General features: G+C 32.1%; 3 protein-coding genes across 3 annotated transcripts; 1 reads left to right on the forward strand and 2 right to left on the reverse strand.

The window, feature by feature from the left end:
- Positions 1-5,104: 5,104 nt before the first annotated feature.
- Positions 5,105-11,463, reverse strand: LOC124919170 (integrin-linked protein kinase 1-like). Its single transcript, XM_047459337.1, has 12 exons — positions 11,013-11,463; positions 10,030-10,104; positions 9,817-9,912; positions 9,640-9,719; positions 9,431-9,551; positions 8,850-8,929; positions 8,697-8,759; positions 8,387-8,505; positions 7,172-7,257; positions 6,464-6,585; positions 6,228-6,339; positions 5,105-5,367 (listed from the first exon to the last, which is right to left on the reverse strand). Exons 1-12 carry the CDS (start codon positions 11,346-11,348, stop codon positions 5,308-5,310), a joined length of 1,350 nt encoding a protein of 449 aa, XP_047315293.1. The 5' UTR covers positions 11,349-11,463; the 3' UTR covers positions 5,105-5,307.
- A 3,830-nt stretch (positions 11,464-15,293) lies between these two features.
- On the forward strand, positions 15,294-17,910 carry LOC124919169 (seipin-2-like). The gene is made up of 2 exons (XM_047459336.1): positions 15,294-16,710; positions 17,285-17,910. Exons 1-2 carry the CDS (start codon positions 15,403-15,405, stop codon positions 17,762-17,764), a joined length of 1,788 nt encoding a protein of 595 aa, XP_047315292.1. The 5' UTR covers positions 15,294-15,402; the 3' UTR covers positions 17,765-17,910.
- Positions 17,911-21,000: 3,090 nt separating this feature from the next.
- On the reverse strand, positions 21,001-24,722 carry LOC124919171 (probable alpha,alpha-trehalose-phosphate synthase [UDP-forming] 7). The gene is made up of 4 exons (XM_047459339.1): positions 24,531-24,722; positions 22,300-24,333; positions 21,839-22,112; positions 21,001-21,749 (listed from the first exon to the last, which is right to left on the reverse strand). The coding sequence occupies exons 2-4, from the start codon at positions 24,282-24,284 to the stop codon at positions 21,435-21,437; spliced, it is 2,574 nt and encodes an 857-aa protein (XP_047315295.1). The 5' UTR covers positions 24,285-24,333; positions 24,531-24,722; the 3' UTR covers positions 21,001-21,434.
- Positions 24,723-25,684: the final 962 nt, after the last annotated feature.

The raw sequence follows: 25,684 nt of genomic DNA on the forward strand, positions 1-25,684 counted from the left end.
GATTAACATAGAAAGAATGAAGTTACTTCTATCCATACAAATTGTAGGAGAGACGTTGTAAGGAATAATAATAATAGGTCAAATGTTATAAGATGTCTTTCCGTTTGCAAAGGGTTGGAACCCGTTACTTGTGAGAGAAAACCTTACATTCTGAGGCTCGGAGGAGAAGTCTTTAAACTTTTCATCAAAGGTTCTCCATGTCACTAAATTAGTTGAATGCATTAAGACTTCATCATCAATATTAATACTATCTTTATGCGAAGTCATCCGAGGAGCGGTTTTGGAGCACATGTACAACCTTTGCAACCTCGGTACAAGTAAGAAATATTGTAACACCTTATTTGAAATTAATTTTTCATTCACCTTTTTTCGAAAAGTACTACTTGATTGGTTGATCTTCCATCTAGACACACCACAAACTTTATACTTCCAAATCTAATTATATTATTTTTGGAAGAGCATAAAATTATTTTTACAAACATCAATTTTATCATAAGTTAAACCGATGTCTATAATAAACTTTTTAGACTTAAAGTATGAAAGGATCGGTGTAATCAATAGAGATGGGATCTAACTATTGATGACAACTTCTTGAAAACGATTTGATAGAAATCTTGTTAGGAATTTATATCACTTTATATTCTTCACAAACCCTTGCAAACTCTTGAAGCGATTCAAGTGCATAAACATTTGCTCAGGTTTGAATCTAAGAACCGATGATAGAGAAGAAGACACAATAAAAAAGACACAACAAGTTGTTTATGGATGTTCGGAGCAAACTCTTCTACGTCACTCCTTCTTTCAACCAACGGAAGGATTCACTATACTTTCTTTGAATCAAATACAGTTTCCTTGCTAGCTAACTGTTGAACAGAACAGACTATGTTCAACTTACAGTATGTTTAAGATTATCACTCAACTAGACAATGTTTTGATTCTATCTCTCTCTTGATGTACAAAATCAGTAAGAAAGTAAGCAATTCGTAAGATAGTGTGTAAGTGCGGCTACTCGTCTGTTGTCCTTGAAGATCTTTAAATAGAAGACATGTACCAACAGTCGAATCTTCTACATTGAAACGTGGAAAGCACCCATTGGAAAGTTTCCATAGTACACGAGTACATCAGACTCTATGCACAAAGATCGTGGCCGTAGCAATCTGGTAGTGCGCTAAATATTCTTTTAGAATTGTTCTATAAGGAACAAGTAGTGGAAAGAATATTTACTTATGTGGCATTCATTCATTGGATGCAACTGGCTGTCGTACTAATCTGCACGGATGAGTGGAGCAGGAGTAGCGTACAACTAGTTGATCGTGGGTAGACGGATGTTGACTTCAAGCAACTACTGAAGCGAGGCATTAAACGTGCTCCATTAGACTGCCAAGTCTAATAAAGTTAGACGCATACGTCTAATAGCGTGATCCATTAGACCACCAAATCTAATGAAGTTAGACGACACGTCTAAGTACGGGTCACTTCAGACTAGTCTGAAGGAGTTAGACGCATTGCACGTCTAACTACGTATCTGTTAGATTGCACTTCTAACTACGTATCCGTTAGACTACACGTCTAACTACGTATCCGTTAGACTGCACGTCTAACTACGTATCCGTTAGACTGCACATCTAACTACGTATCTGTTAGACTGTACGTCTAGCAACCAACACGTCTAATAAGCTTGTTTCAAGCTAAGACTAACTTAGCATTTTTGATGCACCTGCACAAAAACAATTAGACGAATTAGTTTAATTTTTATTCAAGTTTTACACAAGTTCATCATCAAAATACCGTTAGTCAAAATAATTTGACCCAACATAGTATGAACTTGACAACTCATAATTAACTGGTAATATTTTCTCTTTAAGCAATTTTAACAAGTAAAATGACGTGTTGGTTTATTGACCAACATTTTTTATGTGAAGTAATTTAAGTAAGGTTGAGGCTTTTGAAATTTAGGATCCTTCGTACAAGAAAAGTTTCGAATCATCCAACAACTAGTAGAATGCATTAGCATCGTCAACAAGGCGTTCATTATTTGAGGCTTCAATGGTTGGATACAAATGTTGATAATATCTTCCATAAATTGATCATCTTGATCAATTTCTTCGTTAATTTCATTAATAACGTCATTCTCTCCTACACCCTAATTTTCATTTATAAGCTCATCTAATTCATCATCCGCATCATCAATACTAACATTAATACCGTCTCTTTCATTCCAAGATCTCGTTTCCATGAAAGTACCAAAAATTATAATTTTGACGGATCTCAAATAGATGATCTCTGACCACTGTTCTATTCTTATAAGTTCGATTTGCACGCTTTACACACGGACAAACAATCGAATCTCTGTTAGTAAACCTAATCGTGAAGTCTATGAAAATTTCAACCCTTTAAATATAATTTGTATCATTTCGTCTTAGAGTCATCCAACTTTTATTGGGGACTTCCATTTTAACTAGGAATTATTGGTTAGTTTTCACTTATAAAATTATAAAACATCAACAACAAATAATGAAATTAACATATACCTAGTTAATTCCTATCAACATATACCAATTAATTAACATACTAACCAATTAATGAAATAAATACATATGATACATATCAACTAACACTAAAACACAATGAAAAAATTTAATCTATAATTCCAAGTAAGTCATTTCTCTAAAATATGCAACCTTAATAATAAAAACTTAGGCAGATTTTGGAACTTACCAAGTGGAGAATGTTAACAAAAAGTAAATCTCGAATAGTTGATTCTGACCGGTAAAACTGAAAATAAAGAACAACGGATTGAAGTAAACGACAAAACAAGAAAAATTATCGGAGCAAAAGTCGATTTCATTACATGTGGAAGGAGCGGCGAAGCGGAGAAAAGCGGTGATCGGGAGAGGAGCGGCGGTGGAGGGAAATGAAAAGAAAGAAGAAAGAAAGAAGAAAAAAGTGTTATTTAACAGACCATCAGCGACACCATTGTCGTGTGTCGTCGCTGATATTTTAACTTATCAGCGAAGACCATAGCATAATGTCGTCACTGATAATCGTTCCAAAAATATGACGAAAAAACCTGAAAATTAGTGACAACACCTGACAATGCCGTCGCTGATATTATAGTTTATCAGCGACGACGATAGCTCGTCGCTGATAATCTTTTCAAAAATGTTGCGAGAAAACCAAAAGCCTCTCTTTTGTAGCGACGACGTTTATATTGAAAATCGTCGTTGATAATAATTAGTTGGGACGGCGTTACTTTTTCGTCGCTAATATTTCCTATCAGCGATAGTTCTTTGGTCGACGTCACTAATAAAAAAATATCAGCAACGACACTCTACCGTTGCTGATATAGGTCGCTAATAACCTTAATTTCACTAGTGATATGAAAGATTTCTTAATTAAAAATATATATATATGTGAACAATAAACATTCAGTATTATGACTAAAACCACATGTTGGTAGTCTAGTCAGATGACATCTAGCTTAACTCACGGAAGTCAATGGGTACTCCATGGGTTTGATCATATCGGATTTGGGTCAAGGTTGGGCCATGAGAACCCATATTTTCTTTTCTGATTAAGTTTATATTTGTGTTTTGGTCCATCCATTGAACACGTTAAAATTAGGAATGTGAGAGCACATTTTGAATTATATGGGTTACTTATAAAGTCCTAACTAGGGGAGATTAAGACTACGATGAGATCGAAAAAAAGACATCGTGTGACTAAGTTTGAGAGAGGGTAATGTTGCACATTAAGAAATCATAATAAATATGAACTCTTTATAAAAGTGAGACTAATAGATTATAAATATATTAATGGATACCTTTTGAGATTTGACTTTGGTGATTTCATTGTTTACTCGAAAGTATTTGTAATCTATTTCCTCACGAGCGTTACATACATATAGTATCAGAACCGACTTAGTGGTAAGAAAAAAGTGTCACGGGGAACACCTCTTAGATCCTACAGGAACAAAGTGTCACGTCAGTCACTTTTAGAGTATTAACCAGGAGAAACTTGACTACGAATAGGATCGCGACGAGAGATATTTTTATGGATATCTTTTGAACTTAGACTGTAGTGATTTAGTGGTTTGTTCAGGTATATTTGTAATTTATTTTCTCACGGTACTATTACTCGGGTTTAGGAACGTTGTGTTGATGTCTAAGTCGGATTGGACTGTAGATAAAAAAAAGTGTTGGCAGAGTTAGACCCATGAGTTGTCAGGCCGGGTCAATCCAAAAATGGGTGGGGTTTGCTGACCCTACCCATAAATAGACCTACTTAAACATTTACAACCCTCTTATTTTCCCATCATTAATTTATGTGGTTGAATAAATCTTGAATCTAAGATATATACTGAAATAGACCTTTAACTTCTACAACAAAATCAACATCAACACATCTTTTTAACTCTCTCTTTTTATTATTATTATTAATAGAACCAAAAAAGAAGTAATAAAATATAATTTTGAGAACTGACATGTTGGAGATACATTTTAAAATTTAGTGATTAAAATGAAATTTTGAGCATAATAAGTACAAAAGGATTAATAATGTAGTGCATATCAAACATCACTGTCATTGTTAGGTTTTGTTTGGCGATGTGTCACAAATTATGCACCCAAGCACATGTCTATGGAACATATTATCTTAAGAGAATTCTGGGATGTTTTGTTCAAAAAAGGCAAAGCAATCTCATTCTCTCATCAATTTTCACTCAAAAGTAAATAATAATAAATAAATAAATATTGAATATATATGCTTTCAATCTTAAATATTTAAGTTGCAATTAGGTGAGGAATAGTTATTACTAATTATTGATGATCATTCATATTCAAGACTGGGGACTCAAATGAATGAAAGCTACAAGACATTAAAGCAAGGGCCTAAATCCCATAAATGCACTATAAATTAAACCTATACATGTAATTAGGCTGTTCAAATGCCCACGAATTACTTTCAAACTCCTACCCTTTTCAAAAAATTCATTGACAGTTTCTCTAAAAGATCCGAATTCAAATTAACCGAATTTATTTTCCCTGTTAAAAAAGACACAAGATACTTGGATTTAATCTAAATCATACCCTAATCCCATCACCAATAAAACATCAACTAGACCCTTTATTTAACTTTTAGAACATTTTAAAATATTAAATACAAATGATATTTTAGTCATTTAATCATGTTTTCGTTACTTTTTTCAAATAAACCTAAATCAAACAAGCTCTTAATATGCATTACTATCATGTTGGAGAAAGAATAGTGGAAACAAGGGTCTCAATACAAGGTTCAGGTTGAATGAGATCAATGGCTCCTACTACTCATGCTTCCATTGTCCTGATAAAAGCATTTCAAGGTTCTAACCTGCAACATCATTCAACGGAAATTTTCAGAAGTTTCAGAGGAAATGGAAATAAACAGTGATATACATTGCATAGCAGAATTCTCAAGCAAAATGTAAGGGTTCATTGAAATATTTTGTTTGGCATTGTGCTTAAACGACTAGTTATTAACATGTAAATAGAGAATTTCGGAAGAAACTGAGCTGATTTGAGACAACAACGTTGGTCATTCAGAAACTAGATACTTTCATTATGTATAAAAGTGTGGTTGGTTTTGATTTGGATGAACCAACGTTACAAATGAAATAATTGTTGAAATCATTTTTGGCTCACTAACCGTTTCCATAAAGGGGTGCTATCAGATACCTATTATGAAATACAGAAGAATTAATCAAGGCCTAGGAGAGAAACCTGACTCCTAACTTACGAGTTTATTTCAACTACCATTAACCACGTATATATACCTTCCTTTACAACTCATAGCTATTTGTATACATGGTTATTTAATAACTCATTTCACCTTACTCCTGTCAAAACTAATAATAAAATCTTACATGAGTTGTCAAGTTTTCCTAGAGCATTCTTTTTGCTATCTTGTTATGAGAAAACTTGACAAACCACATAAGAATCAAATAAAAACAAAGCCTAGGGAGGATAGGAATTAAGAGAACATGAATGAAAGTAGATAAGGTGTTGGGTTTAATGAAAGCATGTGATCTTTTGATGATTGAGTCAGATTAAGTTTAATGGGAAACTAGGATGGTTTTAGAAGTTCATGGAAACTTATACTAGAAGTCTGGTGAAGATTTGGTGTTTTCCATAATCTAATAAAGAAGTAAGAGCTATGTTTTATAAATTATTTCAAAGGGAGCAGGATTTGACCTTCCAAGTCCTCTTGTGACCAATGCTTTTCTGAATGCTTTCCAATTTAAGGATGATTTTCTCAAATGCAGGTCTCTTGGCTGGGTTCTCATTCCAGCATTCCTCAATCAACCTTCAAAGATACAATAAAATAGTACTGAGTGGATAGAAAAAATAAATAAATTGAATCGTGTTCTGGCAAGAAATCTGAAACATACAATTAATAATAATAATAATAATAATAATAAAGGACTTACTCTCTGAGTCCATGTGAATAATTCTTAGCTGGAGCCTTAAATTTAGGGCGTTCTTTTGATGCATAAACATTAGGAACTTCATCGTCTGGTTTGTCAGTAAATGGAGGGAAGCCTTCAATCATCTGAGGCGTGGCACAATGAATAAAATGTAACATGATCAAGCTTTTATGACCAATTGTCTTTTCCATTTCTTCAGGAAGAGAAAGTTCCAATCCATATACATATCAAAATGGGTTTTGCACACAAAAGAAAGACAGGATATACTATACATAAATGGATATTATAAATTCCTAAAAATCTCATGATGCAATATTTGGGACGTTTTGGATATCCTTGAGAAGCTTATGCACTAATGTTCCAGAGCATTTTGACCCTTGGGGTTTCCTTTTATTTTTTATTTTTTTTATGTCTTGTCTGTTTTCCCTCCTTCCTCATGAAGGATTTTCTGTAACTTGATGCTTCCTCAGCATCTTTTTAATGAAATGGTCTTATTTTAAGAAAAAAGACAACTTACCTTTACATCACAATGAAGGAAGAAATAAATATGACTCTTTCAGACAGGAAAGATGTTGCAATAAAATATGAGAAAGTAAAAAAAAAAGAACAAAATCAGACAGAAAGATGAACTAATATAAGTGAACCATTAGCATTAGAAGAAAGTTATTTTCTGCTATTGCAAAGCTGGAATGTAGGATGAGAAAACCTTACCTCTTGTAATATTAGAGCAAATGAGAAAACATCTACTTTATTATCATATTCTTCATTTCTGAAAACTTCTGGAGCCAGGTATCTACCTGCCAATTAATAAATAAGAAATCAAATATAGGAACTGAATGTTCAAAAATAATAATGTATATTTTTCTAGGCTAGTTAATAACTTACTCTACTAATTACCATACTACCCTTATATACAGATGTGCACTTAATGTCATCCAAGTTAACATGATTAATTATTATTTTGTTCCAAATTCTCCCATGATATTACCTCAGGCCTGTGCCCTATAAAGCAGAAACAATGATGAGATTATATAGAATTCGGAGTATAATGTTCTTTTCTTTATGAGTTTTTAATTTTGCATTCTTAGAGAAGAAGTTAGTATCATGTACCAGCCTAGAGATCTAGGATTTGTGGAAGAAATATAGATGAACTAAGAATGACCTAAGACTGAGATATAATCCAGATCAATAACTATTTCAGAATACATACTCTTATTATTTATAAGCTACTAACCACTAACTTACTCTGTTAATTACTCTACTGCCTCTATACTACTACTACTAATATATCCCACTAAGCGTTACGTAGAGAATATCATTATTTTACATGAGTGGGTTTTATACAACTTTTCTTCAACTCATTTCCAGGAGGTTCTTCTTCCATGTAAAAGAATCGGCATATTTGGAATTTTTCTCACCAGCAAGAATCACACATGTATAACAAAATAATTACTTTTAACAAAACATAGGAATCTATAGCATGAAAAGTGAACATAAAATAAGACCCTATTGCAATGTCAAGCATATCATTTTCAGAAGTCATTTTAGTATAAATGACAAAACAGATCCTCTTTTCCCTGGCGCAGCTGAGTCAGCCATCCCTTCCCCTCATGTCAAGCTCACAGTCAAAGCTTTGAAACAGACCTAGATCCGAGGCCTAGGATTTAGTGAGAAATAGTGAAGAAATCCAGATGATAAAGGAATGTCCTAAGCATTATAAGAGAAAACCAGATCAATCAACATTATCCTTCATAAATACATCTACTACTAATACCCCTATACTGTTACAGTCTTACATACTACAACATGGTATAGGTAATGTGGGAAACCATGTGTCTCACCATAGCATTAAAAACAACTCAGACTCATCATGTATCAACTTTTTTGTGTATATTCAATAGTTAGAGAATGAAAGCTGTTACTCACAGGAGGTTTCATGACAAGCCAAAGGCTTATCTTCTTTTACTGTCCTTGTGACTCGTAATAACTTGCTAACTCCAAAGTCTGCAACCTTCAAATGTCCAGAGTCATCTAGTAAAATATTCCTATCCAGACAGAAAGAAGACAGAAATATATTTTTTTATACTAAGGTATTTTAGATATAAGCATATTGATTAAAAAAATACTTAGCAATTTGTAATATGTAATATGTATATATTTGCATAAATAGGGGACAAGGATAGCAGAATAAAGAATAAAGATATAAACAAATATCAATTTGGAGAATAGAGCTCACGAAGGCTCGAGATCACGATGAATAATTGCTTCTGGTTTACGCTCGTGCAAGTAGTTCATTCCCCTGAAAAACAATTAACAAATAGAAGATCAAGAACAAGTGGCTGTATCTGTTATTTTTACCAGCTAACATCTTCTTTAGTCAAATAAAAACCTGGCAATATCAAGTGCAAATCTAACAGCTGTCGTCACTTTTAGAGCTCCTTTAAGCTTCATGAATGCGCGGAGGTCACCCTACAAATCACATGGACAAATGTTAAAGAAGAAAATATAGATGCAACTTATAAATGCTTTTATCAATTTTGTATGAGTTTATAGTAATAAATGCATGGTATGTATTGCAAGGAAATGGTTAAGGATGCAGAAAAAGTCAGTGCAGTTGCTTCAGACTAGTTAACAGTAGAATTTTACAAAACAAGACAGCAGAAAAGGAGTGGGATCTTCTTCTTTTTTGAGACCAGGATTTTATTTTCACTGGAGGAGACTAGCACATCATCCCACCGCCATGATCCCCCAACTTCAACAAAGTGTTTTAAGTGGTAATCGAACCTGAATTCTCAGCCTCTTAGTTAAAGAAACTTACCACTTAGGCTATTCTTGGTGGGTGGAATGGGAAATAATGCAACACAAAGAAAAAAATAAATTAAACAGCATAAAAACCAGATTGAAAATCAACAGAACCAAGAGTAGATTAATAAGAAGGTTTAACTTATAGTGTATGTTTAATCAACCAACCTGGGGCAGATATTCTGTTACAATCATCATAGGACTACTCTGAGTGACAGCACCCAAGAATTGAACCACGTTTGGATGGCGTATCTTCTGAAGTAATTCAAGCTCATCTCTGAAAGCCTTCCTGCATTAAGTTGACCGTTCTTATCAGAAACAAGGGAAAATAGTAGTGGCACACACTGCATGTAGTAATAAACTGGGCTTCAACTCACACTTTATCCTCATCAGAAAAATCCTCAAACTTCTTTACAGCAACTTGAATTCCACGCCATGATGCAACACAGAAAGTTCCCTAAGATATGCAACAGGTTATTCATTTCTCACAATTTCCCCCAAGTAATGAGTAGAGTACATTATGCTCGAAACTAGTGACAGGAAATATGAATTACCTTTGTTAAATCAACACTATTTGTGAAGTCAAGTTCCTTTGGATCAATTTCATATTCTGGGATTTGACGAGCATTTCTTACATGCATGGATATCGCCTAATAGTAAAGTCATATAGTGAAAACAGAAAAGCAACGAACAATATAATTGTTGATTGTAGAACTCATTTATAAATAACAGAACATAAACTAAAGAGTAGCTAAATGTAGATATACCTGAGGCTTTGCGCCATAATTCTCCAAAAGTTTTATCACATCATGGTTTTTATAGTGCATGGCATCAGCAAGAGGCTGTTTACAATATCAGCTTGTCAATAAGTACATACAACTACATCAAACAAGCCTATTTGGGCATATGGACATCAATCGAGCTAGACATATAATAATACATGCAGAAGTGGACATGGAAGAAGATGAAAGCATTGAAGAATGAATGGATCAATATTCTAGTATTGAAGGGTCCATGGAAATATAGTGTTATGTAACAGAGATTAGGGTTCATAATCACACGATTATTATTATTATTATGTAAGATAATTATGTTAGCAGATTTATTATTTCATCACATATATTAGCTTATAAATACTTCTACTCTTATTATTCAAATATGACATTATTTATAATCAGTGTAGAAATAGTCAAACTAGTTGTTAGTGTGCTACCCACTAATTTTAGTTTACTCTTCATATTTTACAACACAATAAAATTAGAGGTTTTTAATCCCTCACCAAATCTCTCTCAAAAAACAATCAGTTAGATTTAACTTCATCTAACAATTCGATTCCATCAAAAAGCGTTTTGAGTTTAAGCGGAGAGTCATGGTTGTGGGGTGTTCTCCTTTAATTTCCAAAAAAACTTCATCTCTTTCTCTAAGGTCTCTCCAAATTATGTGTTTCTTTACACATCAATCCAACCCTAATAATTGGTGTCAATCACATAGTTTCCAATACATCAATTAGTGAAATCATCTAGATTAATGCACAAAAAGCCATGTACTTTGTAAACTAAAATCGATTCCAAGAGTTGTAATCCATTGCCTTGGTATCGCTACATATGGAAAGTAATTGAAGAAGGGCAAAGTGACCATTTGATACCAAGCTCTACTATACTAGAAGATAAGGCATTCTGGATTGAACTCAAGAGAAGAGAAGAGAAAAGGAAGGAGCAAGTTGAGCAGTGAAGTATGTATATATAAATACCGTGCTTCCCCATCGATCCTTGGGGTCAACATGGGCTCCTTTTTTGAGAAGCAATTCGGCGACATCGCTAAAACCCTGGCACGCCGCAACATGCAAGGCAGTCCGACCATCGATATCCTGGAAATTGGGATCCAAATCGGCCTCAAAATCTACGAGCTCCTGAATTCCCTCCAAATCGCCCTCGCTTGCCATATACATGAGCTTCACATTGGGATTAATATCATCTTCCTCCACACTTACTTGTTCGTAGTCATCTTCGGAGATTTGAAGATCCGGAGCAAACGATGACTTTCTCCCTAAGATGAACCTCATCGGCGTCAAATCATTCACATCCATACCTGATTGCAGCACGAAACTTTTGAATTTTAGCTGCCTAAATCGAATAATTTGAGAAGACAGATCTTGAAAGACTATGGAAATGGAGATGAGTTGACTCGAAACTGAAATAAGTCAATTTCAGATAATGAGTTTAGATACAGAAAAATACAATAATAATAATATATATAGATAGCATTTAGACAAATTTTAGTATGAATTGTCTAAGTACTGTAGTACTATTAAATTTAGCATTAAAAAAAAATGGTTGAGGAGAAGAACAAGGTTGTTTAGTTCCTCAATAGTATTTGTGATTTTCCAATCTGTTAATAGTGCAATAAATTGCTTTTCTAAGTAATGGTGTAATAAATTTGTTTTTGATAACTAATGTTCATGGTCTTTTCGCTTTGAACGAAGTCCAATATAAGCCAGTTTGATTTCACCGAAAAACGTTTTGAATTTAAACGGAGTCAGAGTTTAAGCGGGTCATAGTCGTGGGATTCTCATGTTAAAAAAAAAAAATCAGCATTCTTTTGAATCTTTTCTTTACTTTTCAAATGTTCCTAAATTTGTTTGAATTGACATAGTATTCACCGACACTTATCTCACATTATTCCCATTTCGTCTCATCAAATATATTTTCATTGGATATTAAATTTTTCAAAAAGATATTAGTGTTACTCTCTTCTCACTAAGAAAATATACACCACATCCAAATGTCATATCTAAGTTAAGCCATACGTCTTCTCCACCACCTCAAGAATTCCCAAATCTCAATCCAACTCAGGTTCATCCCATTCCTTCTCCACATCCATCCAAAACTTCAAAACTTTGGAACATCATCACATTCTCCTCCTAAGCCAACATTAGATCTAAACTTTGTATATCACTCAAATCTCCTACTAAGTAGGATCACAACGCTACTTTAGTCGTCGGGTAGTGAATAAGAGTAAAATAAATGATTCGTAATTATTAATATGAATGTAAGAATAAGGATGTGAAATGTCACAATAATATTTAGTAGGAAAAAATATATAAATATATATTTTTTAATATTAGTATAGTCAGGTATTAGAGTTTGGGTTTCGCATATTGTCTATTCTCAAACCCGATTTGGTACTTTTTTCACTGTCTATTCTCGAACCCGATTTAAAATATTTGAACATAACCAACAAGTACCCACGTGTATCGGACATACAGGTACCTATTATCATCGTTACTCCTAAGCCACCTCCATTTCAACGTTAGATTCAATGTCTATAAATTACCAAAAGAGAGCTCAAGCCTATATGGAGATTCTTTCAGGTCTAGACTAGGACACTCAAAAAAAAGAAAAAGAAAAAAAAAAGTAAAGTGTACAAATTTCATAAGTATGGACTCAAGCAATCCACACGTGCTTGGTTTGATAAGTTCACAAAATCAACCATTAACTGCAGTTACACTCAAAGTCAAAGTCATACCTTATTTATTAATGAAAAAAATGATTCTTTTATGTTGATGATAGCCAAATAATTTGACATTATAAATCTTGGACATATGGAAATGACCTGATAGACATGTTTCATGTCTCAATGTAAGTACTTACTAGACTTATGAAAGGAAACTAGGATTTTTTGGTCTAACTTGTAAGTCAACTAATGCCTATGGAATCCACATCAAAATAGATTTTAGAAAGAAAAATGTCTCAGTTACAAAGGGAGATATCAACAACTAGTGGGTCGTCTCATATATCTACCTTATACACGATCCAACATCAATTTTCCGGTAGGTGTGATTAGTCAATTCATGAATAGTCCTACTTAAGCTCACGTGGATGTCGTCTATAGAATTATAAGGTATAAGAGACTTCAAGGAATTGATTAATGTTCTTAAGACATTCAAGACGTGTCAGTCTATGCAAATGCAGATATGGTTTGTGATATCATAGATATATGGGTAATCTTATTATTATATGGAGAAGCAAGAAATAATCGGTTGTGTCCAGAAACAATGTAGAAGCCGAACTAAGAGTTCTAACTCTTAGATTGTGTAAAGGAATATAAATCTTTATTATGGATTATTAGAATTATGAAGAAACTTGGGTTATCAATAGTTAAGAATTTGGTTTAACCATGTAACTTAGTATATTGAAATAAACAAACACTTCATATCCGAAAAGATCAATTATCTCAACGAGTAGTTGAAATCTCTAACTTTCTATTCAGATTTCAAATTGCTTAAATATACACTAAAGTCCTACAAAAAAAAACAGTTTGAAAACTTGTGTGGCAAGTTAGAGATACTTAATATATGTACTTCCCAATTTGAAGTAAATGTGATGGATTATGTACATTATTATGCTTTCTAGGTTAATGAAAAAAAATAGATTCACACTTGTGACTTATGTATTATAGAAATTAACAATATTCAATTATTTGTAACTGTTTTATACGAATTATTTATTATGCAAATATTTTAATATTTTTGAATATTTATTCTAGAATGATTCCTAAAATATTAGGAGCTCGATTTCTACTTTAAATTGGAGTTGGAGTCATTGAATAACTTCTTTCTTGTTAGTTTTTATTTTAAGGTAACATGTCAAAATAGCCCAATGGTAAGAGTCGGTTTAAGACCATCTCCAACCCTTACCCCCATTTTCATCTCCAAAATGCAGTAAACGTCACATCAAAAAACGTCACATCAAACAGTAATTCATCTCCAAGCCAAAAACCCATTTCCAAACTCAAAAGAATATTCTTAGAATATTCTTTTTTACACCAACTTTTTAATTTTACTAATATTATTTATATATTTATCAACTTTATAAATTTAACCCTAATCTTTTCTCATTTGTTTATGAATTTTTTTTTATAAATTAATAATTCATACACATAAATATAATTTAATAATATTTTAAATAAACAAAAGTTATAAAATAAAAATTATATTAAATTAAATATTATTAAAAAAGAACTTACACAAGTATTATTAATTATTATATTATTTATGTTGTAATTTTAATTATTGTATTATTTATATTGTAATTTTAATTATTTTATTATTTATGTTGTAATTTTAATTATTGTAATTTTTATTTTTAAGTATTGTTTTAGTAATTTAAGTGTATTTTTTAAATTTTATAACATATAACGAATTATTATTATTTTATATTTTTTGAAAATTATTAATTTTTTTATCAATATTATTTATAATTATAAATTTATAATATAAATAAATTAAATTATTAAATACTTAAATAAATTATAAATAAATACAAAAAAATTATAAATATATATAATTAAATAAATGTTTAATATAAAAGAAAACTTAAAGAAAATTTTAATTAAAATAAAAAAGTACAAGGACCTTTTCACATATTTTGGATAATTGCAGGCATGAACAGTCTTCCGCCATATATGGCGTCTTCTTCCTCTAGATATGCCGGAACTTCATTTTGGCGGAGGATTTGGAGGCCGGTTGGAGGAGAATAGACTACTACAAACCCAGTTTGCAGTAGGGTTGGAGATGTCCTAAGAGTCCGGACTTACCTACCCTATGTATTCGAGGGGGAGGTTAAAACCGAAAAAGACCTAGTTCTCCACCGAAAATAGTACACTTCATCACTGCAACGTGCTTATAGTAGATAAAATGTCAAAAGTTTGATTGCATCTAGAAACGCTTTGAATTTAAGCGAAATCATACTTATGGATGTCATACTAGTATTCATTAAAATAAAAAATAAAAAAGTGATGATTTATACCTCATCCACAAAACCACATAGAATAAACCATTTCCTTTTGTACTCATTAAAATAAAAAATAAAAAAGTGATGATTTATACCTCATCCACAAAACCACATAGAATAAACCATTTCCTTTTGTATTAAATTTAATATTACAATTTATTTAGTTGAGTGTAAAATGTAAATACTAATTAATTTGTATAAAATAAAATATGTGATAGTCTTGCTAGCTGTTTAATCTTCTCTCTATTCCCCATTTAATCATCTCCTGTCTGTGTTTCATGACCACGAAGCCCTAATTCCCAAACTCCATATCCACACCTTCCTTTGCAAGAATTTGTACAGCTTTGCATGCATTTATCACTCGCACTCAATTCCAGGAAGGATTTTTTCATTCACATTTCTTCCATGGAAATCTCCAAATCAGACAAGAACGATGACGAAGACAGCCGCTACATCGACGCTCCCGATGAATTCCCTTTCTATGATGCAATCGAATCATCTTCATTGTCCGACTTCCGAATCGGCGAATCCCCAGCCGACGTTATAACAAATGTCAAAGCTTTACCTGATTTCCATTCTTCCTCTGGCCTCCGACGCCGGCGATCAATCTCTGGCTCTGACCCAGAAACCGGCTGGGTGGACGATGTTGATGCTCCTACAGCTGAGACAAGGTACGATTCTTCTGAGAATTTGAACAAAAACGATCAAGATTGTGAAATATCTGATTCCTTAGGCGAGGATAGAGGGAATTTAAGTTCCACAGGAGAAAATATTGAGAATCGAAGTTTAGAAGAGACTTCGATGTCTGCATCAACAAATGATGCAGAAGTAATTGAACAAGTAGGTTCCATGGTTGTTGCTGAAAGACAACATATAATACTGCGCAAATTGAAGGAAAAGTTGTCTGAAAATGGAACATCAGATTCTCTAGAGTTTCCTGAGGATATCAATTATGATGTGGAGAGTTCAAATATAACCACAGAAAAAGATGAATACATACCAGTTGATTTCAAACCTGAAGAAGTAGTAGACAGTTCGTCGCAGTCTTCTACAAATCTGCTGATGTTCTTAGCTGATCTAATGATAAAAGCAATCGCGATTCAGGTCAATTTGTTGGTTAGCTTCTTTACATTCCCGTTGTGGCTGTTATACTCCTCGTATGTGTTTGCAACTGATCCTTTTGGATTTATGAGGAATGTTAAAGGGTATTTTCTAGGCAAATTAACTAGGTTTTCAGGCTTTGCATACGATAGCACTGTATCATTCACCCTTGAATGGATTAAGGAACGAAAGTCCCTATTGACATTGGTTTTGAGGGCCAGTTGGGGGTTCATGTGGGCGGCTTATGTGTGTTTTGTTCTCATCAGTTTGATGTTCTCTGCATTTGTTGTTAGTGGTATGATAACGAGTCATTTGATTGAGGAGCCTATTCAAATGAAAGAAACGCTAACTTTTGATTATACCAAGAATAGCCCCGTTGCTTGGGTACCTCTCCTAAGTTGTCCAGAAGATTCAAATAGGCTAGATTTAGGAGAAACTATGCCAGTTAAGAAACTCAAACCGGCAAGGATCATACCTCCTAATCACAAGTTGCAGGCAACTGTCTCATTGACACTACCAGAGTCGGATTACAATAGAAATCTTGGCATATTCCAGGTAATATTTTTGTAACGATATAAGGCTTTATTTGGAAATGTGTTTATATACGTGTCTCGATAGGAAACTGTCAATAATTTTTTTGGATACAGATCCAAATTTGTGCCTAAATACAACCATCCAATTAGCCTTAAATTTGGACCTTTTTTCAGAACAGGGTTTATTCTCCTGACTTCAATCAAGGTGTTGTATGTATAGCACTTGAGCTACCCTTGGAGGGAAAGTTAACAGTTTATGGATGTCTTTTAAGATTTTTGTTTTGAGCCTTAAACAAGCTGGATATAGCCTTTTCTATATCGCAATTTGTAGTCAGGATATAGACAGAAATAAAAACTCAATACACCCTGTTTTCAAATGGGATTCCTTTCGGGTGAGAAACATGCCCAAATGATGTTTATGAAAGAATGTTTTATGTTTTGCTTTGTCATGTTGAGACTATTGGGAGTTGGTTGAATGCTTCTTTTGTTTTTGGTCTTTTGCATGTTTCTTCATAACCTTGTTTTATATGCATAATATATGTCTTGTTTCTTAATCATAACTATGTTTACCCTCATAGTAACTCATTTTGGTCCAGGTAAGAACAGACTTCCTATCGTCTAATGGCGAACCTCTGGCCACTTCTCGTCAACCGTGTATGTTGCAATACAAAAGTCAGCCGATACGCCTATTATCAACTTCCCTTAAAGTGGTTCCTCTCCTAACCGGCTACTCTGCTGAAGCTCAAACACTTGAAGTGAAATTCAAGGGCTTTACAGAAGGTGAATATACGCCAACCACTTGTATAAAAATAACCATAGAACAGAGAGCAGAGTTTCGTCCCGGTTCTGGGGTTCCTGAGATATACGAAGCATCTATATCCGTTGGATCAGAACTTCCCTTGCCCAAGAGGATCGTGTGGTATTGGAGAAAGACGATATTCGTATGGATTGCGATGATGATGTTTGGAATGGAGCTGCTTTTCGCACTTGTTTGTTGTAGATCAATCGTTATGCCCAAAGTGAGTACGGCTAGGTTTGGGTCGGTTATGAGTGTTCAATCGGTTTCGAGTGGGTGAGAATTTTACGGTTATTTTGACAGTTATAAAGTAATAATATAAATGTTTTCAATGTTGTTGTAATTAAGTAAGTCATATGATGGATTGATGCTTGTTTCATTTCCATTTTCCACACTGCAAAGTAGTAATGAAGACAACTTTGTATATATACATACTACTACTAGTACCAATAATTACAAAGCATTAACTTAATATTTTAAACTCATTTTTTTTTACTTATTTTTGTAGCTTGTTTTAGAATAGAGTATTTTCTTTGTTTCTCAATAATTTAAATCATTTCGGAATTAGGATAGGCTTGAAAAGAAGAATAGATACCTTCTTATTATAGTTCCTTTCATTATATGGTATTCTTTTTTAGGTAATTATAAATAAATAAATCTCATTCACATTTTATTTGTTGAGATATATTCATCTTTAGTACATTGAACTATGCTACAATTATTATATTTGCTACATTTAAAAATACTTGTTGTAGTTAAAACTGAATTTAAATATAAAAAACATCAAAAAAAATTCTAATGACAATTGTTTTTAAAACACTTTTTTGTAATCATGTATCACATATAAATATTAATTTAAATTTTGTAATCATCTATCACATATAAATATTAATTTGAATGAAATATTATCTTTAAACATTACTTATTTCCTTAGATCATATTTGACACAAATCAGAAAGTGTTTGTAATTAAATATATATTTACAAATTTAGTAAAGGTTATTAGTCCATGTCAAACCCAATCCAACTATAAAAAAGTATTTGCATATGAATCCATTGGCTATTTTTGAATAGGTTTTAACCTAAATCAAAAAGATGATATTTGAAACAAAATTGCTAGAAATTTATCAAATTTTGTATCACTTTGTGGAAAAGATGTATAGATCAAAAAATCAAAAAATCTATTACTTTATTTTTTATGTTTTATCAAGTATGAGTCATATAATTTGTTTTAAATTGTTTGAATAAAAAAGTAGAATTTGTAATATTGTGAATATTAAATTTTAAGTGTTACCAGTAAGATACTAATCACCACAAATTATTAGTGAAACATTGTAAGGTTAAAATTATAAAAAAAATGAAAATAATATATCGCGAACCTGCTGCTCAAGGAACAAACCCTTCATCTACCACCCGACTCAAAGGACATATATTTTAGTTATAATTATTAATTTTTTTAAAAGAATTATTTATAAAATCTATTAAACATTTGTAGATAAATATTATTTAGTTAACTCTAGATAAACTTTATCAACAAAATTCTTAACAATTATAAACAATTTAAAAAAAAACAGATTTAATAAGAGAATAATTTGATATGACACATTTTTTTCTTAAAGAGTTTGATAAGTGAACTTTTGAAATTTAAAAAAATAAGTGAAATATTTTTCACAATATGTAAAAGAAAATGTTTCCGAAAACATATGCAAAAAATAGGTAATTCAATGTATATAATTATTTACAACTACTTTTAATAATAATAATAATTTATTGTTAATTTGTATCTTTTATACTTATTTATATTTAAAAAGACATCACAATAAATAAATATAACTAAAATAAATTAGGTAAGATAAAATAGTAAGAAAAAAGTTTGTCAAAAAATTAAATACCAAATGAAAATTTATTTATTTAATCATATTTTTCTTTTATCAAATGACAAATAATAAATTTTATTTTGATAATTTTAAAAAAGAATTATGATGGTGATTATGCTTAACTTTCTAAACAAGCAAGAGACAAAAGGATGCCCATTTTAATTTGTAGGGTATCTTTTTAAAATAGAATATAATCTCGTTTAAACATATATATTTGTACATACAGTAATCCGTCCAAACTTCAAAACTTTTAAAATCTCATCTAAAAATATATACTATTGGGAGATGCTTTATCAGTTTTATATTCAAATCTTTAATCTCAACATCTAAATAGATCCTCATAAGGATAGGACCAAATTTTAATCATAATTCAAACTCAAAATATAAATTTAAATATGATAATTTGATTTGAGTTAAATTTGAATTGGGCAAAGTTATCCAAATTATTCAAATAAAATAAGGCCATGTTCGAATTGGTGTTATCAATGAAATCAGGTTATTTAAAAAATGAGATTATGATTTTGAGAAATGAAATTTTTTTGGTAAAATTTGTTAAAAGGTATTAATATATATTATAAAATAATAAATAATAATTTAAAATATATAATATTTTGGTTAATTAAATTAGGAGATGTAATGGATGAGAGGAAGTGATATTATGTTTTTTTTTTACCTAACTTTATTTTTAAAAAAACTTTCAACATAACCGCCTCTCTCTTATATTTACGGATATAATATTAATTTTTCAATTTGTATATTTAAGTGTTAAAAAATGCGAATAAAAAATATATCAAAATATAAAGACGTATTAAACAGTTGAAAAACATGTTAAATGAAGCTAAATGAATCAAATAGTTATTAAACATGTTAACAATTTGTTAAACAAGCAAAAACGTGTTTAACAATTTAAAAGAACGTTAAATATGACAAAAACAAATTAAATATTTGTTAAACAGGCTAAAAACGTATTAAATAAATCAAAAACATTTTAAAATATATAAGAAGTCAAATATTTGTTAAATGGATTAAAAATGTATTAAAACTGATAGATAGATAAATATATATATATAGATAAATATATATATATATATATATATATATATATATATATATATATATATATATATATATATATATATATATATATATATATATAGATAAATATATATATATATATATATATATATATATATAGATAAATATATAGATAAATATATATATATATATAAATATATATATATATATATGATAGTGTAAAAATATGTATTAAACTAGACAAAAATAAATAATAATAATAATAAATTAAATTATACAAATTCATTGCACCCTATTTAAGCATCTTCCTTGAAGAAAACTCAAATCAAAGAATAACAGAGATCTGCACATTTTACAATACAAAATACAGTGATTTCAGACAATTGATCTTGATGTAAAGAAGGATCAAAGATTGAAACTTTATCATTACCAAAAAAGAACGAATCAAAGTTAGAAAAACATTGTCATTTTCACCAAGATCATTCATAGCATGTTCTACAACATATTGTAGCCTAGATATATAGTAGATTGGGCTACAAAAAAGTCCAAACAAATGAAGTCTAGGGTCATGCAATGAACAAAGACAAAAAAATGAACAAAATGAATGTTTGAAATTGCTTTCCTTTCCTATATAATAATAAACCTTTACATGTTTCAACAACCAAATAATGTGGGGGAAAACAGACAAAATAAAAAACCTTCACTTAGAATATCGAGAAAAGAATGTCCAAAGCAGACTACTTCATAACCAACCAACCCACCAAACACTTCAAAAATAAAATTAAAAGTCAGAATGGCACCCTGTTCACTGTTAATCTATGTGCACCTTTTCATCATATTCTCTTCCACCACTTTCCTAATCAGCATGCAAAGTGACCTGAGCTCGAATATTCATCAATCAGCATATGAAATTATTTGCACAATTCGATACACTGAAAAGGGTCTTTTGATGTTTGTCTGTCTTCCCAAATAATAACCGACTCTCGGTTTCAGAATTCTAGGCCAGGCCATCGCCAAAGAGAATGGAGAGAACTTACTTTCAAGAGGAGCTTGAAGGAGATTCAACTTCGTTTATAGGTGGTAGATCGGATATTTCAGCAAGAGAATCGAGCATGGTGATAACCTCTGTTGGGTCATCCAGATAGTATTTTGCTTTACTTGGTTTTTGACCAACCGTACAAGCAAATACCGAAGCTTTTGAAGATAGGACACCGCTGTTCATTGCATCGCCAATTATTCCAAACATGTCCTCATCTGATCTGTCATCCCCAATGCACAGTACAAAATCTGCCTGTCTTCCATTATTAGCCATTGATGAAAATATCTTCTCTGAAACCGTGCCTTTACTTACACCCTGAAACAGATAATCGATTGTTTACTAAGCCATCAACAGCCTAAGAGTTTCTTTGAAATAATAACACGACCAATTAAAGAATGTCAAACCTGAGGTTTCACTTCAACGATAAATTGCCCAGTTTTAACTGAAACGGGTTCATTTGCTAGCACACTTTCAAGATGATCTAACATCTCCTTTGCCTGGCTTGAACCAAATCCAGGATCTGCATCTCTGTGGTGCCAAACTAAGGCACTCTCCTTTGTTTCAATGGAAGAACCATCCGTAGCATCAGTATATAATTTCATTACTGGCTCCGCTATCTGCATCCAACCGAAATCATGGGTTTGTCCGCATGTTTCCCATTCCTTATCACTCGACCACCTGATATATACAATCAATCATTATACATAACAGGAATATATTTATAAGTATCCCAAGATCAAACAAGGCCTGAATATTTGTACTTACATTTACAAATAATACTCAAGTAACATTAATAAAATTATTGGTGAATTAGTAAATGTATGATTTTCTGAATGTTGGGCGATAACTCTAAATATGTATGTACCTCATGAAATAGCCATGCTCAGCAGCAATTCCAATCTTCTTGCAAGGAGAAAACCATTTGCCCAAACTATCCCTTCCTCGTCCACTCACAATAAAAACAACATTCTTAACATCACCGCAAAGCATGGATATAATCGACATAACCTCCTGACTAGGAGCCTTGTTAATAGACGTTTGTGGCATCACAGTACCATCGTAGTCCATCAATATCGCCCTGTTTTTGGCTCTTGAATAAGCCGAAACTATGGCGTCAATAGACAACTTCTTAAAATTAGGATCAAGCGCAACAACCCTAAACCCAAAGCTCAAACCGATACCCCAACACCTTCTCCTAAAATGATCTTTACAAGTCCTTTCCAAATCTTGAAAGAAACTTCTCGACCAATAAGCCACGTCGTGGGTACTAACATACTTATAATGTTTCTCATGTCTCAACTCCTTCTCACCATCCGCCATCGAAATAGCCTCGTTCATCGCTTCGGCTGTCGCTTCAATATTCCACGGGTTAACCCTTATAGCACCGCTAAGCGAAGGAGAACATCCTATGAACTCCGAAACAACCAACATGCTCCTTTTCACACCGTTTGACTCCGTATTAGAATTAGTTGCAGGCGAACCCTGACGACAAACAACATATTCATACGGAGTTAGATTCATTCCATCCCTCACAGCTGTCACCACCACACACTCCGCGATGGTGAAATACGCGGCTCGTTCACTCGGAGATATTGGCGTGTCAATGAAGACAATCGGTTCGTAACCAGGCCTTCCGAAGCTCTCATTTATTCTCTTGCAGCTAGATTGTATTTCGGCTTGTATCTCCTCAAGATCTCTTCCACTTCCCCTAGCCGGATTAGCAATTTGTACAAGAACAGCCCGCCCTTGCCATTTCGGATGAAGCTTTAGCATATGTTCCATTGCTAAGAGTTTTAGATTGACACCTTTAAAGATATCCATATCATCAACCCCGAGCAAAACCGTCTTCCCTTCGAATTGCCTCTTAAGTTCTCCAACTCTCCACTCCTTATCAGCCAGCTGCAAGACAGACTCAATCTGCCCCATATGAATCCCAACCGGCATAATCTTTATTCCAACTGTCCTTCCGTAGTATTCCAACCCAATATAACCCCTCTTCGACTGGTATTCCAAACCGAGCATCCTTTGGCAACAGGAAAGGAAATGTCGAGCATAGTCGAAAGTATGAAACCCAATAAGATCTGAATTCAGTAGTGCCTTGAGAATCTCCTCCCTCACCGGAAGAGTTCTGTATATCTCCGATGAAGGAAACGGACTGTGGAGAAAGAAACCCATTCTCAGACGATTGAAACGTCTCCTTAAGAATGTAGGTAAAACCATCAGGTGATAATCATGAATCCAGACGAAATCGTCCTCTGGATTTATAACCTCGATCACCTTTTGTGAAAATATCTTGTTAGCTGCTACATATGCCTCCCACATAGACCGGTCAAATCGACCACCATGACTGGCTGAGAAAGGAAGCATGTAATGAAAAAGTGACCATAGATGCTGCTTGCAGAAACCATGATAAAATTTAGCTAAAATATCAGCTGGTAAAAATGCAGGAACACATTTGAATCTTTCCAACAGTAGCTGAGAAACATCATCTTGATCATTGGAATCAACATCAACTCGTAAAGAACCAACATAAATAACCTCCATGTCATCTGGCAAACCATCTTTAATGTGCAATAACAAAGAATCATCATCCCAACTAAAACTCCATCCTTTATTATCTGGCCTTCGTTTAGCTTTAATAGGAAGCTGATTAGCTACAATAATAACTCTGTCCATAGATATTGAAGATGGCACATCTGATGTAACACTGTTTGCCTGATCTTCATCAAGTTCTGATATAACCCCTGGAACTGTCATCACCCTTGGCAATCTCTTCTTCTCTTTCCCCATTACAGCAGGAAAATTCCCAGATGCTAGATCTAGTAAATTGGTATAAGACCTGGACATCATCTTTTTTTACAACTGTTTATTGCACAAATTAACTGAAATTGAGTTCAACCTGTCATAATTTAAAATGTCCAACGATTAAAAGATCGTAATGGAAACAAAACCCAGATCTATACTAATCAGATAGAACAGAATAGAAAAAGGTAAAACGTCTAAATCGACTATCTGAAATCTGATGAAAAGAAACCAATCCCTATCTATATATACATTTGTCTGAACATAAATGAAGAAGAAAAACACGAAACTGACCTGTAATCTTCTGTCTTCTTTCTTCTGTAATGATGATTCGAACTCAGGATCTACAGATCAAATCCAAAGATTACAAATCCACCTCTGTTCAGTCAAAACTTATCTAGGGTTTGCTATCTCTCTCTCTCTCCGCCTCACGCATTCCCTTCAATCTCAGCACCCTTTTGCCCTCTTTGTCTAATAATATATATATATATATCCTTTTTGCTCCATTTCTATCTCTATCTTCTGCGGCATAAAAAACAGAAATGTAAGAGAGAGAAAAGAGGATAAGATCGAGCAGTGTAATGCCAGCTGGATATTTATGTTTTTTAATGTTTTTTTAATAAACGCGGAATTTTCTAACCAAACGTACACCTGTCAACTTGTCAGCTATTCCACGTGTCGTACTGCCTCTCCATGAATACACCCATTACTTGTCTTTCCACCTCTGTCACTATTTCCAAAAAGGTTATGTTTTTTATTTCATCCAATCACGTAATTTTAAAATATTCTTTTTTTAATAAAAAGTTTTATTAATAATGTGAAAGAAAATTAAAGGTTTAAATCATTTTTTAATTAATTATGTTTAGATTATTTAGATAATTAAACTTAATCCAATTCTATCCGTGTATCAAAATAATAGTTATTTGTCTCATCTATTTAATTTAGGGTTACTTTATTTATTAATAGGTTAGGTATGTACGATAGCATCAAGTATATTCCTTAATAACTTTTTTTTTGTTTAATTGAACATATTCACTATGATTTATTTATTTAAGCTAGTATAATAATTTATTTTTAATTTAAAAAATAAATTTATAAAACTAAAATATTTTATGTTAAAATTTGAACTTACAAAATAAAAATTTATTGTTAAATAAAGTGTAAGGTCATTTTAATATTTTTTAAATAAATAAATTATTATTTTAAAAAATAAGAAGTTAGGTATAAATATATATATATATATATATATATATATATATAAGATATAATTTTGTTTATAGAATTAACTTTGGAGTTTATGAAAAAAATATTTTCCAACGTTTAGTTGAGACTAACTATATGTAAAAGTAATGAAGACAAAATATCTATTATATACTATAATGTTGATAATTAGTATTTTTATTGTTAATTATATATTTAATTAATTTTATTTTTATTAAAGTTGAAAG

Source organism: Impatiens glandulifera, chromosome 1 (genome assembly GCF_907164915.1).
Source record: "Impatiens glandulifera chromosome 1, dImpGla2.1, whole genome shotgun sequence".
In the NCBI taxonomy this organism is placed as follows: Eukaryota; Viridiplantae; Streptophyta; class Magnoliopsida; order Ericales; family Balsaminaceae; genus Impatiens; species Impatiens glandulifera.

What these genes read in the sequence shown, in the direction of transcription:
- LOC124919169 (XM_047459336.1), top strand. Translation starts at nt 15,403, where the DNA reads ATGCATTTATCACTCGCACTCAATTCCAGGAAGGATTTTTTCATTCAC. An exon ending in GAAATCTTGGCATATTCCAG is followed by an intron (nt 16,711 to 17,284) that starts GTAATATTTTTG and finishes ATTTTGGTCCAG; the next exon opens with GTAAGAACAGACTTCCTATC.
- LOC124919170 (XM_047459337.1), bottom strand. Translation starts at nt 11,348, where the DNA reads ATGGATGTGAATGATTTGACGCCGATGAGGTTCATCTTAGGGAGAAAG. An exon ending in ATTATGGCGCAAAGCCTCAG is followed by an intron (nt 9,913 to 10,029) that starts GTATATCTACAT and finishes CTTTACTATTAG; the next exon opens with GCGATATCCATGCATGTAAG. An exon ending in TAACAGAATATCTGCCCCAG is followed by an intron (nt 8,930 to 9,430) that starts GTTGGTTGATTA and finishes TGTGATTTGTAG; the next exon opens with GGTGACCTCCGCGCATTCAT.
- LOC124919171 (XM_047459339.1), bottom strand. Translation starts at nt 24,284, where the DNA reads ATGATGTCCAGGTCTTATACCAATTTACTAGATCTAGCATCTGGGAAT. An exon ending in GAGCATGGCTATTTCATGAG is followed by an intron (nt 22,113 to 22,299) that starts GTACATACATAT and finishes TGTATATATCAG; the next exon opens with GTGGTCGAGTGATAAGGAAT. An exon ending in TCGTTGAAGTGAAACCTCAG is followed by an intron (nt 21,750 to 21,838) that starts GTTTGACATTCT and finishes TATCTGTTTCAG; the next exon opens with GGTGTAAGTAAAGGCACGGT.